The 16,900-nt window shown below is 38.4% G+C and overlaps 1 protein-coding gene across 1 annotated transcript in view; it reads left to right on the forward strand.

The window, feature by feature from the left end:
* Nucleotides 1-16,900, forward strand: part of GPC3 (glypican 3) — a 518,803-nt gene that overhangs the window by 244,878 nt on the left and 257,025 nt on the right. Inside the window, exon 3 of the mRNA XM_008156949.3 lies at nucleotides 16,132-16,826. Within this exon, the coding sequence (XP_008155171.1) occupies nucleotides 16,132-16,826 (695 nt within the window). The remainder of the gene's footprint in view (nucleotides 1-16,131; nucleotides 16,827-16,900) is intronic.

Raw genomic sequence — 16,900 nt, forward strand, 5'->3', positions numbered from 1 at the left:
TCAGCCCTGCCTGGGTGCCTGCCTCCAGAGTCCCCCAGTCCCTTCAGCCCCCCAGCTGCCTAGGACCAGCCCAAGGTGCAGGCAAGCCTTGGATGGCAGCTGCCCAGCCACCCAGGGCCGGCCTAAGGCGCAGGCAAGCCTCAGATAGCAGCTGCCCAGCCATCCAGGGCCACCTTAGGCTCAGGTAACAAGGGCTTGCTGAGGCTTGTTCTGCCAGCAGTGGCAGCAGCAGAGGTGTGATGGGGGTGTCACTTTACCCTGATTGCCAGGTTGCCTCCCACCCCTGAGGGCTCCTAGACTGTGAGGGGGTCAGCCTGGGCTGAGGGACCCCTCCTCCAGTGCATGAATTTTCATGCACCGGGCCTCTAGTTTAAAATAAGCACTCTTGAATGTAGCACTGTGGCAAAGGTCCTTTTGGCAGAAAGCCACTTTAGACATCAGATCATTATAAGCATTATTTTTAAATGGTATCTTTGAACCCAGAAAATGTCAGTATACCAGAAGCAGACATAAATGGAGCTGGCCAGGCCAACAGCTGAATTTTATTTTCCACAGATGGTCCCTTCACAGGGATTGAGCCTTGAGAGTTTATACTGTCCCTTGTCCATCTGTCCTGATGGAACATCGATTGATTCACCCACTTACCCCATTCCTTCCCAGAATTAAATACTAAGTTGAGTTTGTGAGGGTGAGGGATGGAGAAGTTAAAAGGAAGGAAATCCATTGTGACCTATTGTGGTTGCAACTACTAGAAAATAAAGGGAAAAGCATCCTGCTATGAGGAAAATCCTGTGCTCATCCCCGACCCCCTTATCTGCAATAGCAATGGGGAGATTTAGTGGCAAGGCTGCCAGAGGTTTGCCAAAGAGAGTTCTAAAATTGTGGGCTTGGGTCTTCTACAAATAAAGACTTGCAGTTTGTTAGAAGCTTGGGGACAAATGGCAGCAAAAGATGTCCATATCTGTGATGCTACCAAGTAACCAATATATCACAAAGGGGCTTGCTTCCTATTTCTAGCTCAGAACCTGAGAGTCTTTCATAGATTTTAGTATTGCATATGATAGTTGCCAGAGGTACTCAAACTATATAAAATTGAAAGGTGAATCAAGTATTTGTATTTGTGGGAGTGGTTGCTTGTCTTTCTGACCATACCATCTCTTCATCCAGGTTGCAATTCTGGGATTTTTTCAATTCCTCGTTCTCCATTTTTATAACTTCCTTTTAAACCCATTTTCACATTTTGTTAAAATAATCAACTGTTCAAGATTGTTAGGAGGCTCAAATTTCATTAGGTCCTTAGTCATTAATGTTGTTTTACAGTACAATCCAGACTGTCCTTATTACCAGCAGTGTCACTCCTTTGTGAAAGGAGGGTGGTATGCTCTGGCATACATGGCATTAAGCACCTACTACAAGGAACTGTTGCATGCCCCTTATATAGTTATGTCTTAAGTAATGTTTTCCCTTTTATAAATAAATACAATATTTTTTAATAAAAGAGATGTTTCTCTGACTAATTTCTCTGAATTTGCACTAAGATTGTAGGCCTTTCAGATATCTGCTGAAGCCCACAATAATTGCTATAGGCCAGAATTCAGGTAGCAGCCAAGCCCAAGGATTTAGCTGGTTTAGTGCAAATAAATACCAATTAATAATTAATTTGGGCCTAGAAACATTAGTTGACCTGCCTCATAGATCATACTAGTACTATATTATTTTTCTACTGCATCTCACCATTCTAGTTGTCAGTAAAATTGGTTCTTCATGCAAAAATTAAGGTGGAGAGAAGGAGGTGATGTGGGGTAAGAAGGAAGAAAGAAATCATAGGCAGTACTCAGGTATGTACACACTATAGTATTGGATAAATGACAACAATTTTCTTCTTAAACAAAAGCAGTGTCAAAAAGAAATTGTCAAATACCTGCTGGAAGAAGGAAGAAAAGTTTGATTCATGAGAAGGTACATGGAGTCACATTTTATTTACTCTCAAGTTCTTCCAGGAGGAAGAATTCTTTAGGTGCTTGATGTTCAATAAATTATGAACCACTTCCCCTTCTGCATGTAAACATTACAGACTTCTTGTGAAGCAATCAGAATTTATCACACTATTCAACAGTCAAGTCATAATTACAAATCATAGTTGTTGCTTCAGTATCGTGATGGCACTTGAGAGAAAACTGAGAGAAACAGGGACTGTCATGCCCAGGTTCATCAGAAATGTCTACAGCGTCACATTATGATTTTTTCTACCAGCTGACTTGCTTTGCCAGGTTCTAACTTAATCCTAGATATTCACCCATCTTCCCACCCAATTCCCTCACGTAGACTAATACCAGACACATATACATACAACACACATACACAACTCAGTTCCAATGTGGGAGCAAAAGTTATTTTATAAAGTTGATAGTATGTAAAAGCAATTTGTTAAAGGTAAAATGTTCCCTACTTCTGAAAAGTTCAAGAAAAACACATATAGTTGAACTTTGTTGGTTTTTTACCCCTTCCCATCTGCCATTGAATTTGCTGGAGTCAATGTGGTGATACCTTCCTGCCAAGTCTTAGCCTCCTGCCTATTGAGGGCACCTGAGCAGCTATCTCTCCTGAGTTAATCAAGCTAGTCTTCATGAGTCTCCCAGCCTTCACCTTCACTGTGTTTCATGTACTGGAGTACCCTATAGGAGACCAAGTCCCAAGAAACTGTCAAGATCCTGGACCTTGAGTCCTGTCTCTGCCAGTAGCCCTTTGAAGGAACTGTTGCTCAAGGGAGGGCCTGGTCTTTTTGAAAAGGCTAGCTTTTAAATTAAATGCCATAGTTTTATGATTAGAGCTGAGAGCTCTGAGATTTCATACCCATATCAACAATCCCTAGGAAATGCACAGTATTGACCTTTTTAAAACTTATTATCTTATAATTTTCTTTTCATTATAGCTGTAAGGCACTACAGGCAATATATTTCTGGGGAATTATTGTTCTTGGTAACTAGTTGGAATCACTCACACTTTTGCCTTGTTCCTCATATCTTACTCAAGTTATGGCTTTATTTTCCTGAAATATCCAGTAAACCCAGTGTAGCCAAACAACTGAAATATTAAGGTGTTTTTTTTTATACAGTTGAAACAAAAGGGGATAAAAAGACAAGCCACACATACCTTGAGGCATTAGTGCGTAGTGTTTTAATGGCTAAACTCTGGGGTCAGACTGCTTGAATTTAAATATTGGCTATTTTATTTACTGGCTATATAAGCTTTGGAAAGTTACTTAAACTCTCTGTGCTTCAGTTTTCTTATCTGTAAAATGGAGACAATGGTATACCCACCTCATAGGATAGTTCTGACAATACCTGAATTAATTCACATAAAGCACTTGAAACACTGTCTGGCAGAGGTAAATGCTCTATCGATGTCAGTTCTTATTATACCTAAAGCTCATATTTAATTGCTATGTCATATGTTGCCAGGAAGAAGATGGATATAATGGAAAATACCTTACACAGATAGTCAGGAGTCCTGTGTTTTGTGCCTGCCACCAACTACCACATAGCCATGTGACTTGGAGACAATCTTGGTTTCAGTAACCTTTTCTGTGAAATTGAGAAAATACTATTTGCCTTAACTATCGTTGTTAAGGTTCATCAGAAATGTCTTGTGCACATACATTCACTTTCAATTATAGAGGGGTAGAATTAAATGAGAATACAAATTTTAAAATTCTGAAGCAACATGAAACACTCAGTTGTAGTGATTGTGTTGCCATGCATACTTAAGCTATAGCAGACTCTCAGAACAAAATGTACTTTCATATCTATAAGTTATTTTTTAATATATTTTATTGATTTTTCACAGAGAGGAAGGGAGAGGGATAGAGAGCTAGAAACATCGATGAGAGAGACATCGACCAGCTGCCTCCTGCACACACCCCACCGGGGGATGTGCCTGCAACCAATGTACATGCCCTTGACCGGAATCAAACCTGGGACCTTCCAGTCCGCAGACCGATGCTCTATCCACTGAGCCAAACTGGTTTCGGCTATAAGTTACTTTTTGCTTTTCAAAGGAACTAGGCCATCTAGGATTTTATCACAGCCAGCTATTGCAAGCCTCTAAGCCATAAAGAGCATATTGTTTGCATGTTTTGTTCACAGTCTGGCAGATAGTGTGCATTTAGTAAATATTAAATGGAAAAATAGTGTTATATAAGAGCAATCAATCTAATGAGACAGCTAAGATGCCTCAAAAATGATGTCTAAATCATTTTCTAGCAAGTGGTTAATTTTGTTGACTTTACATAATGTCAAGGGAGTATGATAATATAGGTCCCAAACAAGTTGAAATTTGATTTGGACACGTCTTTGGAGACCATGTTATGGCTCAGCTAGAGAAGCAATAGCCTAAATTTTTAAGTTTGATATCTCTTATCCTAGGTCTACCTTATCCTATATAATTAAAGCCTACTATGCTAAGTTTCTGACCGTATGACCATTTGACCAGTCGGTATGATGTGCACTGACCACCAGGGGGCAGATGCTACAACCGGTAGGTTAGCTTACTGCTGGGGTCCGGCAGATCGGGATTGGGTGAGAGGGGCCGGACACACCCTGGAGTCCTCCTGTGGTCCCTCCCTGGTCCTGATCATGCACCGGTGTGGTCCCTCGGCCTAGCCTGTGCCCTCTCGCAATCTGGGACCCCTCGGCGGATGTCAGAGAGCTGGTTTCAGCCCAATCCCCGCAGGCCAGGCCAAGGCTTCTAGTCTTTCATAAGAGAGTGACAGTAATCTCATGGCTCTCCATGTGTGAAAAGAAAAAAGAAAATTGTTACAAAGAATGCTCAGTGAGTACTTGTTGAATATATGAATGAATAAGGCCATGCACGGGAGTGTGTGTGTATAAATTCTAAGCCACCTCAGATCTGATACTTCTCGTTCGTGGGAGGAAGGAGGATGGAAATGCATTTGCAGTAACCATGAGGAAGAGGAGTATGTTGCTTTTGTAATCACTGAAGCTTTGGCAGTGAAGCACTTGGAGAAAAACAAAGTGCTATGAAATATTTTAGTAACAGGTTACAGTCGCAATTCTCTCCAATAACAATGGTTGCATAAACTACTGATAACTGACCTTTTTAGGATACTCATTTAGTGTCTAAGTGGTTAAAGGAAGAAAGAAGAGCAGACAAGAGCAAGACTGTATCAAACGAACACATTAATTGTGCTTACAACAACACAAAAGATCCCCTAGTTTTTTATTAGAGAAAGGAACTGCCTTAATGTCTGCATTTAAACCTTTAAATGAAGTATTCCCTCTTTATAGAGCATACTCTTTCATTCAGTATATCTTCAAAAGCCTATTTTTATTTTCCTAAGCTATGTTTAATAAAAGGTGGTTAAGAGAAGAAACTCCTTAACATTGATTCATGGAATTAAGGTCATACACTATAAAAAGGAAATTTCTCATGTTGATAAGAAAATAACCAGATCTAGAATGTCTTAGTGATTTTTGGGTCTAGCTGGCATAAGCCATTCTTCTTGTGAATGGAGTAATCCATGTCCCCTCCTCATAAACTCTTTGGAGAAGGACCTTATTTTTTTTAAGTTTTTAGAAAAGATTTCAATTAAGTGGAATGATTTAATGAGTTATTTGGACTTTTAAACTATTTCATTGTGGATTCTAGGAGGAATGATAGACCTTTACTTACTTAGATATTATCGGGCTTTCTTTTGTAAAAAATGAACTGTAAAACCTGAGAATGTGACCTTAATGCCTTTTTTGGTAGATGTCATTTCTTAGCCATAGGAATCTTGAATAAGTATGACTATTTTCCAATCAACCAAGAATTGGCTTGTTCATCTGAAAGCCTAGGAGACAGAGAAGAATGAAATAAGACTAATGATTATATCTTACAACAGAACTAATTCATCAAGATCATAGGGCAAGGTGTGTTCCAGCATGAAAAATGCTGGCCCACAAGAGTTCCTTATAATAACTTATAAGAAATGTTCTCGGTGTGTCCACAGTAAAATGAGTTCCTAAACCCCATTGGCTTCTGTAAGACAATTTTTTCTTAAAATAAAGTTTTATCAATTTTAGAAATAAATCATTGTCTAGGGTTCCCAGCATTCTTCTGTTTAGCCACTGTCCTGATTTCACAAGGGTGGCTTGTTCCTGAATCTAATGTGAAAACAGACATTTTGTGAGCCATGATTAAGCTGGACTTATTAGTGTCTACCTAATCTTAAAGTTATTGCATACATTTGACCAAAATTTTAAGATATGATAAATGGATCAGAAGATAAAAGATTTTCGAAGAATCATGTATGCAGATTCAACCTCAGGCCCTGACAACTGCTGGGGAAAACAATGTTAGGCTGCTAATGAGTCACTGACAAGAGTATGGCCATTATGAATACAAATATTTTAGTTGCTGCTCAAACTCATAAGAATACTATTGAACCAATGTTTTGTCTTAAAATGATAGAGTTCCTCTTTCTCTCCACTTAATTTATATACCTTCCTATTCATTTTTATCCTACCTTGAGCCTCCAAAAATGTAAAGTACTCTACAAAAGTGCACATAATAAAAACAAGATATAATGTAACTAAAATACATAGAAACAATCAGGGAAAGGGGAAAATACAGGTAGGAAAGTATGATCAAAGGTTATGACACATAATACATGACATGAAGTTTACTATGTTTGATAGAGGTAGACCATAAATTTGGTCTGTGATTTTTAGCAACAAATGTAAAAACGGAAAAATGATTGGACACATGAATCACAGTGTTTAGAAGGTTAAAAAAACTAGTGTGTGTTTTTTTTCCAGAAAAACGAATGGGAGGTAAATAAGAACTAATTGGGCTATTGGGGAAAGGGTGGTCAACTTGTTACAGAGTCACAAATTTTCCAGTAGTTAATGATACTTATTTTTTATTTCTGAGAATCCTTTGAGTGAATGTTTTTTTAAAAAATATATTTTTATTGATTATAAAGAGAGAGAGAGGAAGGGCAAGGGAGAGAGAGAAACATTTGATTGGTTGCCTCCCACATGCACCCAATCGGGATTGAACCCGTAACCTGGGTATGTGCCCTGACCTGACTGGGAATCATACTGGTGACCTTTCGGTGCATGGAATGATGCTCAACCAACTGAGCCACACTGGCCAGGGTGAGTGAATCATTTTTAATTGTCTTCTCTGATCTGTAGTACCCTTTGAGGAAACTATCTATCACTCTATTGTTCTATCTATTAGTCTGTCTACCTATCAATGAAATTATACATGTAGTAGCCTTAAAAATGTTTATTTCACAATTTTTTAAAAAATTTCTAATTGATGTACCTTGGTATTTAGAAGCCTAGTATGTGAAACTTAAAAAGTAAGACTACATACATTTATAGTCTAGTCATGGGTCTGCACAAATAAATGGCTTATATTTAATAGCAATTTATTTTTAAGCTTGCTCAATTCTAGTTAAATTCATGTGGAACATAAAATGCCAGAAAAATGAAACAAAAGTTGGAGCAACACTTTTAGTCTCTTCTGTATGAACTATTCTAGAAAATCAGGGGTGGGGTGCTTTTCCTACAACCTAATCTTATCTTTTTTTTAAATCCTTACCCAAGGATCCATTTTTCATTGATTTTCAGAAAGTAGAAAGGAGGGGCGAAGAAAGGAGAGGGAGAGAGCAAGAGAAACATTGATGTGAGAGAGACACACCGATTGGTTGCCTCCTGAGAGTGCACCACCAGGCTGAGGATAGAACCCAGAACCCAGGTACCCTACCTTGACCAGGAATCAAACCCGAGACCCTTTGGTGTGCAGGTCGATGCTCTAGCCACTGAGCAACGCTGGCCAGGGCTAATCTTGACATTTTTATGTGGCTGATTTTAAAAAAATGAGTATTCAAAAATAACATTGAAATGTGTTATCTATTTGTGAGTTTTGGTCCATTAACTTTTTCTGGTGGTTTTTCCAATTAAAATTACATTGATGCCATATGGCATCTATTGTGTATTAAAACTCCCTAACTCATGAAAGAAATGTCAAAACAGATTGGGAGAAAAACAGAGGGAGTGAGTTAACACTATGGTTCTAGTCACTGGCTCCATCAAGACAATCATAAACTTTATAACTTTCCCCTTTATATTTTCAGTAGTCTAACTGTCACCATACATAGTTATATGCTTTACTTACATACCCATGATTATTTTGTAACTATCAATTTGCATTTCTGATTCCTTCACCTCTTTCACCAAGTCCCCAACCCTCCTCCACTCCTCCTGGCTTCTCTGGTTTTAACTGAACTATTTTTTATTCCAGTTTTTCTCCTCTCTTGGCATATCAATTATATTTCTTTTTGAAAAAATTGTAGTGTTTTTCTTAAATTTTGTAATATATATTTTTAACTATCTGAAGTCCACTTTCAACTAACTATATTGTATTGCCTCACTGATAGTGTGGGTACCTTATAACCAAATATTTCATTTTACCTTTATTAATTCTTTCTCTGATTTCCTCCCTCCCTCCCTCCCTTCCTTCCTTCCTTCCTTCCTTCCTTCCTTCCTTCCTTCCTTCCTTCCTTCCTTCCTTCCTCTCTTTCTCCCTTTCTCTCTCCCTTCCTCCCTCCCTTCCTCCCTCCCTCCCTTCCTTCCTTCCTTCCTTCCTTCCTTCCTTCCTTCCTTCCTTCCTTCCTTCCTTCCTTCCTCTTTCTCCCTTTCTCTCTCCCTTTCTTCCTCCCTCCGTCCCTCCTTCCCTCCTTTCCTTCTTTCTTTCTTTCTTTCTTTCTTTCTTCCTTCCTTCTTCTTCCTTCTTCTTCTTCCTTCTTCTTCTTCTTCTTCTTCTTTCTTTCTTTCTTTCTTTCTTTCTTTCTTTCTTTCTTTCTTTCTTTCTTTCTTTCTTTCTTTCGTTTCTTTCTTTCGTTTCTTTCTTTCTTCTTTCTTTCTTTCTTTCTTTCTTTCTTTCTTTCTTTCTTTCTTTCTTTCTTTCTTTCTTTCTTCCTTTATTTCTTTGTTTTCTTTCCAATTTCCTGATCTATATAATTCCCCTGAAAAGCTGCTTTTAACATTTTTTTGCAATTGGAAATTTTCATTATTTTTTTGTCTGATCAATTCTTTATTTCTTCTTCCCTTTACAATGATAATTTTTCTGGAAGCAGAAATCTAGGTTGGTGATTTCTTTCAGCACTAAATATTTTACTTCTCTCTTTTCTTGCTTGCATAGTTTCTGACTAGATGTTAAATGTAATTCTTATACCTGTTCCTTGATAGGTAAGATAGTTTCCTCCCCCATGGCTTCTTAGAATATGTTTTCTTTATCTTTCTGTAGTTTGAATATGATATGCCTAGGAGTAAGTATTTTGGTATTCAATCTACTTGTTATTATCTGAGCTTCCTGGACCTGTGGTTCATGTCTATTATGAATTTTGTGAAATTTTTGGACATTACTTCAAATATTTCTTCTACTACATTCTCTCTTCTCTTTATGGAATTGCAATTACATACATTTTATACCTTTCAATTTGTCTCACAATTCTTGGATATTCTTTTCTTTTTTAAAAAAAATTCTTATTTTTCTCTCTCCATTTTGGTTGGAAAGTTTGTCTTAGCAATTTTTTAACCTCACTGATTCTTTCTAGTATGCTGATGAGCCCATGAAAGGTATATTTCATTTTTGCTTGTGTTTTATATTGTTAGCATTTACTTTTGATATTTTTTACATTTTCCATCTCTGTACAGGAATTGGCAAAAGTAGATTTACAGGTATGTGTGAAACAATTTATTCTTATAATATTATTTATTTACTAGAGGCCCAGTGCATGATTGAATCATGCACGTGTAGGGTCCCCTACACGCTTTCACTTTCGATCACGGGGGAGCTGGGTGCCTGTCCGCTGGTGTACCAGGCCTTTCAGAAGCCTCTGGCACGGCGGAGGCTTCTGAAAGGCCTGGTGCCTGAGCGGACAGGCACCCAGCTCCCACGCTTTTGCTTTCAATCGCAGGGGAGCTGGGTATCTGTCCGCTGGTGCACCAGGCCTTTCAGAAGCCTCTGGCACGGCGAAGGCTTCTGAAAGGCCTGGTACCTGAGCGGACAGGCACCCAGCTCCCACGCTTTTGCTTTTGATCGCTGGTGCACCAGGCCTTTCAGAAGCCTCCAGCATGGCGGAGGCTTCTGAAAGGCCTGGTGCATGAGTGGACAGGCACCCAGCTCCCCCGCTTTTGATGGTCCACAGTGGGACGTGAGCTCGCTGCCCCAGAGGCCCCTTCTGTGCTGCAGCACAGCCATGGCGCAGACGCTGAGCTTGCACGGCTGCTGGCTACGCGAGCTCAGTGTCCCGCTGGCCCAATCGGCTACCCCGACCACCCCGAGTCTCGCTCCCGCCCCTGCCCCCCCGCGCCTCCTGGCCAATCGCGGGCATAGTGAAGGTACGGTCAATTTGCATATTTGTCTATTATTAGGTAGGATTATTGTATTATTAATACAATACAACTGTAAACCTACTTTTGCCCACCCCTGTATTTATATTATCCTTTTATTTTTGTATGTTGTCCACTTAGTCCATTAGAATCCTTAACATATCTGTAATAGTTATTTCCCCTGTCTAAAATCTGTGCTGTATTTTAGTATGATCCTGATCATTAGTTTATCTCTTCAAACTTTTGCTTGCCTTTTAGCATAGCCTGTAATTGTTGAAAGAAAGACAAGACATATTATTGAGTAATAGGAACTGAAGTAATTAGACTTTCAGTGTGAAGTTTTATGCTAATCTGACCAGAAGCTGGGCTACTTAATGTTTTCTGTAGCTATAGGTTGCCGAGGCTTTAGTTTTCCCCGATGTCCTTGTTTTATTTTTTCCTTACCTGTTGTTTTGGAGTTTTCCTAAGACTTCTTTCTTGAACAGGGTTTGTGTCTTTGGGGTGGTAAGATATGGAGGTAGTGGAAATGGTCTATAATCTTATGATTAACCTTAGTTTTTAGTGGGCCTAAGTCCTTGGGCTGTGATGTTTATATGTTTTTCTCACTTTTCTTCCCTTTAGGTGTGACAGGAAGGCTAGAGGAGGATTAAGACCTTTAACTGTCCTTCTTCTAGGTATTAGGATTTGATAAAGTTTTTCTCCTTAGACATGCATTTCTTATAGAGAATGCTCATGGTGTATTTCTAAATTATTACTTTTCTCTTGCCCCTGCCAGAAAAACTAGGATACTTTACTTAGATCTTTACCATGATAACTTGTTTTCTGGAGATCAATCCTATGGAAGTGTGGGGGATCCAGGAATTTTTAACTCTCAAGCTAGTCCATATTCAGCTTCTATCAGTTTGTCAAAATTATCAGTTAAGTGTTCATACTAGTTTATCACTCCAGCAGCTTCTGCTTTGGGTAAGCTGATCTCAGCCATAATTCTCTGTAATTTGTCTGTCTTCCCAGATGTCAGAGTGGAAGTTCACCTGTGACATCAATCCTCTGAAGGGTCTAAGGAAAATAATTGATTTTCAGTTTATTCAGCTATTGTTTTGTTGTTGAGGGTGGGAATGATGACTTCCAAGCTCTTTATATGTTGGAGCTAAGACTAGAAGTTCCCAACAACCAGTTTTCAATGATGAAGTATGTTGTAGAATTAGCAAGGGCATTGATGTTAGACTGATCTATGTTCAAATTCAGGCCCTAGCATTTAACTAGAGGTGTTAACTTGTGTGAGTCACTTAACTTGTCTGTGCCTCAGCTTCTTCCCCAGTCAAATAAAAATAATACCAAACACATATGGTTTTGTTAAAGTTAAATGAGAGGAGACGTGAGCAAATTTATTACAGATCCTGATATGTACATCGTGGGTACTTCATACTTTCAGTTTTCTTTTCCAATTAAGGTACCTATGCTGGAAAACAAGGACTATTTTCGAGCCCAACCCATGGTGTTGCATTCATCCTAGGAATTAAAGGAGTTATTATAAAGTATTTTCCATTCTTACAATGCTGAAAAACTACCTTGAAAAAAGTAACCTAGTTCTATAAAGACTACCTTATTCTTAAGGGCTTATGGAAACCCACCAGTTCATTTATTCCTATTTTCCAATCACAAGTATACTATCCTTTTAAAAAATATCCAGTCTTCTACCAAAAAGGCCCATGAAAACACATTTTTTTTTCTGTCTAGGTTTGAATACAGAAACATCTGCACCAAATACTAAGAATGGTCATTTTGCTACAGTGATAGGCTCTATGTTCTGGGCAGGGGGAAGAAGTTATTGAACCATTGCAGTGGTTCTCAACCTTTTTAATGCCACGACCCTTTAATACAGTTCCTCATGTTGTGGTGACCCCCAACCATAAAATTATTTTCGTTGCTACTTCATAACTGTAATTTTGCTACTGTTAATGAATCGTAATGTAAATATCTGTGTTTTCTGATGGTCTTAGCCTCTACAGCAGCGGTTCTCAACCTGTGGCTCATGACACACAGGTTGAGAACTGCCAGCAGGGTCGCCTAAGACCATCGGAAAACACAGATATTTACATTACGATTCATAACAGTAGCAAAAATACAGTTATGAAGTAGCAACGAAAATAATTTTATGGTTGGGGGTCACCACAACATGAGGAACTGTATTAAAGGGTCATGGCATTAAAAAGGTTGAGAACCACTGATTTAGAGGGAGTAACTAGCCTGATTGCACACTTCACATATCAAACTACATCTGGAGAATTGTCTTCGTTTTTGAGTACCATAATTTATGGAGGATGTTAACAATACTAAAGTATGTCCAAACAGTGGTGACCAGGATGGTAATGAGGACATCTGCAAATATAGAAACCTTGCTATATTTGGATATATATTAATTCGGTTTATTAGATCTATTTTCTGTATCGTTTATATTTATATTATAAAACAAAAATTAGAATATTTTATTTTTAGTGGCTAAGTTTTCATAGTATCTCTGATTTTACATTGTTCCAAATTTTCCTGGACATAGCTCTTGACCACTGCCCAGGAAAAAGACAGAGGAAAACCTCCCCTACCCGAAGATTATAAATATTATCTGACCAAAAAATCAATGAGCTGAACTTCCTTGCAGTAATTCTAGCCCTTGGCTTCATTCCATTAAACCTCAAGTTGCCAACCTCAAACTGAGCATCCTTTTTCATCTAGTGTTGGCTCCTATAAGTCCCCAAGGAGTCTTTGCTTGAGTGGTTATGGTTTCGTCTGTTGCCCAGTGATATAGAAGTAAGAGATATGGGCAACACCTAGAGATGTGCTAAATGGATTCTGAGCTGTGAAAGTTGGAGCAGGGAGACATGTGAGCTTCAGGTTAGATATGAAACCCTAGCCCCCTTTCCCACAGCAGTATGTGCTGTTGTCAATTCTTTCTGCAGAAGAGTTCATGATCTTTTGTAATTTTTTTTTCTATTGATCCAACAGTGTTAGTAACAGAAACTTAAAAAAAAAAAGGTTATAGCAGTATAGTCTATGGAATTTCACTGTCATATGTTTTGCACACTAGAGAAACAATGCCCTGTGCTAGAGATGAAATGTGCCTTGTAGTGAATTCATTTTAGGGTAACTTAGATGATTGAGATCTACAGATCTCTTACCTCAGGCTTTCCCAAGGCAAAGCTGTAAGTATGACTCTGCTTTGTTGGTCTTTGGGCTGCAATTTATCCTAATACATTTCCATTCATAGAGAAGAAGCCTATGATTCTATTTTTGTTCATAGATCCAGAGACAGAGAAGCATCGAACAGACCATCAAACCTCAGAGGGAAGGCAGGGGAGGGTGGGGGGAGGGGTTAGAGATCAACCAAAGGACTTGTATGTATGCATATACGCACAACCAATGGACACAGACACTAGGGGGGTGAGGAGACATATGTAATACCTTAATCAATAAAGAATTAAAAAAATAAGCCAATGGAAAAATAATGAGCTTAAAAAAGAACTTAACTTTCTACAAAGGTTTTTTGAAATTATGTATGTTGGCTATATGGCCAAGGGCAGCTGGAGTGTAACTATTACTGAGAGAAACTAGTCTGAGTTGACTACTTGTACTTTGCAGTTGTGTGACTCTGAGACAGGGCTTAAACTCTGCTGAGTTTCAATCTCATCCTCTATAAAATGAGGATTGCAATACCAAATCATAAAGTTGTTGCAAAAAGTAGATATTATAATATACTTAGAAATGCTTTGTAAATGCTAAACCATATAGCTTGTGAGCATTTTAATACAAGGATGGTGTATCATTTATCTCCATCTACCTAGCATTTATATATGCCTAATACCTTTCACAGAGCTTGATATATAAAATAAATGATTGCTAGTTAAAATTTAAATGAATGAGTATGCCCTGTCCAGGTAGCTCAGTTGGTTAGAGCATCATCCTGATATGCCAAGGTTGCGGGTTTGATCCCTGATGAGGGCACCTTAAGAATCAACCAATGAATGCATAAACAAGTGGAACAACAAATCCACTTCTCTCTTTCTCCCCCTGCTCTCTCTCTCTCTCTCTCTCTCTCTCTCTCTCTCTCAAAATCAATAGATAAAAAATTATTTTAAAAATGAATGAGTAGTTTTAAATCTCCATGTTTCTGATGATTTTAAATAATTCATTGGCAGATCCTTTGTTTGAGGCTAGATGATCTCTTGGCCTCATTAAACCTTTAGATTCAATGTTTGAGAGAAAAGTAGCATATGGGGTTAGGAAGAGATTGTTATAAGATAGATAAACTTTCCAGGAATTGTGTGACATTCTAAACAAAGCAAAACAAACATATGAACATATAGCAATTGATGGAAATGAAGATTAACTTTCTCAAGTGGGCTTGGAAGCTAGTGGAATTGCATTGGCATCTGCTCAACATTGCAGGGCAAATCATAAGCTTAAGGGAATAATCTAGCAAGCACATTCTACCTTGTGAGTGATCTGGGGCAGATGGTGGTGGCACAACCTAGATATCACTTCTGCCATAGATGACTGAGATGCTGGACTAACTGATCCCAAGGAGCTGTTGGAGTATATAGTCTCTCTAGTAGTCTAAAAGTGGTAATAATTTGATTTTTCAAGCCTCATGAATTGGCATCATTTGGAGTACATCTGTCATGGACCTTTGTACTTTGGAAGGAAATGAAAGAAAGTATTAAGTTAATTTTAAATGTCTCAGGAAACTTGGTTATGTTGTTTGTTTTCAAACTGTCTTATTTCTTGAAAAACCTATTATTTTAGTTATTTTCTCTTCCCTCATACAAATGTAGAACTCTGAATATTTGGAATAATTTATGTCTGGAGTGTTTCAGTTTGAAGAAAATGAGATGGTAACATGACTACTTTCTCTCTCAAACCAATGACACTAATTGGGTCTCATGCCAAGGGCAGCAGATGTAATCCTGAATTTGTAGCTTTTGAAGAATAGATAAAGCTTCTGAGCTACGTGGAAGCCGAACTTACCAAAGAAGCTTAGCAATTATAATTCTAGATGTTCACCTTTCAAATACCAGAGGTGTTGTTTTCAATTTCAAATATATAGATAAATGCATGGATTGCTTTTTTTTTCATCCAGATACCTATTTAAGGGATATGTTCCATTTCCAGATTTGGCAATCTATCAGATAGCTCTCTTTAAAGTTACTAGAGAAAAGTCTACCAAAAATGATTAAATTTGGGATAGTTTTTATTCTTGGCTAATAATTTGCCTCTCCTCCAGGACTGAACAGGCCTAAATTATTATGTGAGTTTATATAATATATGGGTTTTTGTCAAATATTTATCTCTGTCCAAAAATGAAATGGCTTGAAATACAAGACATTTTAAACTAAATAAATCAATGAGATAAAGAAAAATAAATTCTCATTTAGCTTATTTTTAATCAGTATTTTCATGAGAGGCCAAAATGTTAACTGAATCCTACCTTTTGTCATTTGAATATAATTAGTGTGTTTAAGAATTTATGTACACATTAGGGTTTAGACTTTATAGTCAGAAAGGAAAATTGATTTATAGGAGCAGGCAACTGTAGAAGTTGAGACAATATGAGTCAATTATTTAAGGCAAATGGGACCTTACTCAGCACAGCAATAGAGAAATTTCTAATTCAATTACACCCTGGACTTCCATGCTTTAATTTGTGGACATTTCTCTATTTCTTATTTTACAGAGGCCTTTGAAATTGTTGTTCGCCATGCCAAGAACTACACCAATGCCATGTTCAAAAACAACTATGCAAGCCTGACCCCACAAGCTTTTGAGTTTGTAGGTGAATTTTTTACTGATGTGTCTCTCTACATCCTGGGTTCTGACATCAACGTGGATGACATGGTCAATGAACTATTTGATAGCCTGTTTCCAGTTATCTATACCCAGTTGATGAACCCAGGCCTGCCTGAGTCAGCCTTAGACATCAATGAGTGCCTCCGTAGTGCAAGGCGTGACCTAAAAGTATTTGGGAATTTCCCCAAGCTTATTATGACCCAAGTTTCCAAGTCACTGCAAGTTACTAGGATCTTCCTCCAGGCCCTGAATCTCGGAATCGAAGTGATCAACACAACTGATCACCTGAAGTTTAGTAAGGACTGTGGCCGAATGCTCACCAGAATGTGGTATTGCTCTTACTGTCAAGGACTGATGATGGTTAAGCCTTGTGGTGGCTACTGCAATGTGGTTATGCAAGGCTGTATGGCAGGTGTGGTGGAGATTGACAAGTACTGGAGAGAATACATTCTGTCTCTTGAAGAACTGGTGAATGGCATGTACAGAATTTATGACATGGAAAATGTACTGCTTGGACTCTTTTCGACAATCCATGATTCCATCCAATATGTCCAGAAGAACGGAGGGAAGCTGACCACCACCGTGAGTACCAGTCTACAGTTTTCAGAGGAACTGGGTCCTATTGGGAGGGGGCAGCCTTGCTAGTAGCAGGTGCT

This window comes from Eptesicus fuscus, chromosome 1, assembly GCF_027574615.1.
Source record: "Eptesicus fuscus isolate TK198812 chromosome 1, DD_ASM_mEF_20220401, whole genome shotgun sequence".
NCBI classification, from domain to species: Eukaryota; Metazoa; Chordata; class Mammalia; order Chiroptera; family Vespertilionidae; genus Eptesicus; species Eptesicus fuscus.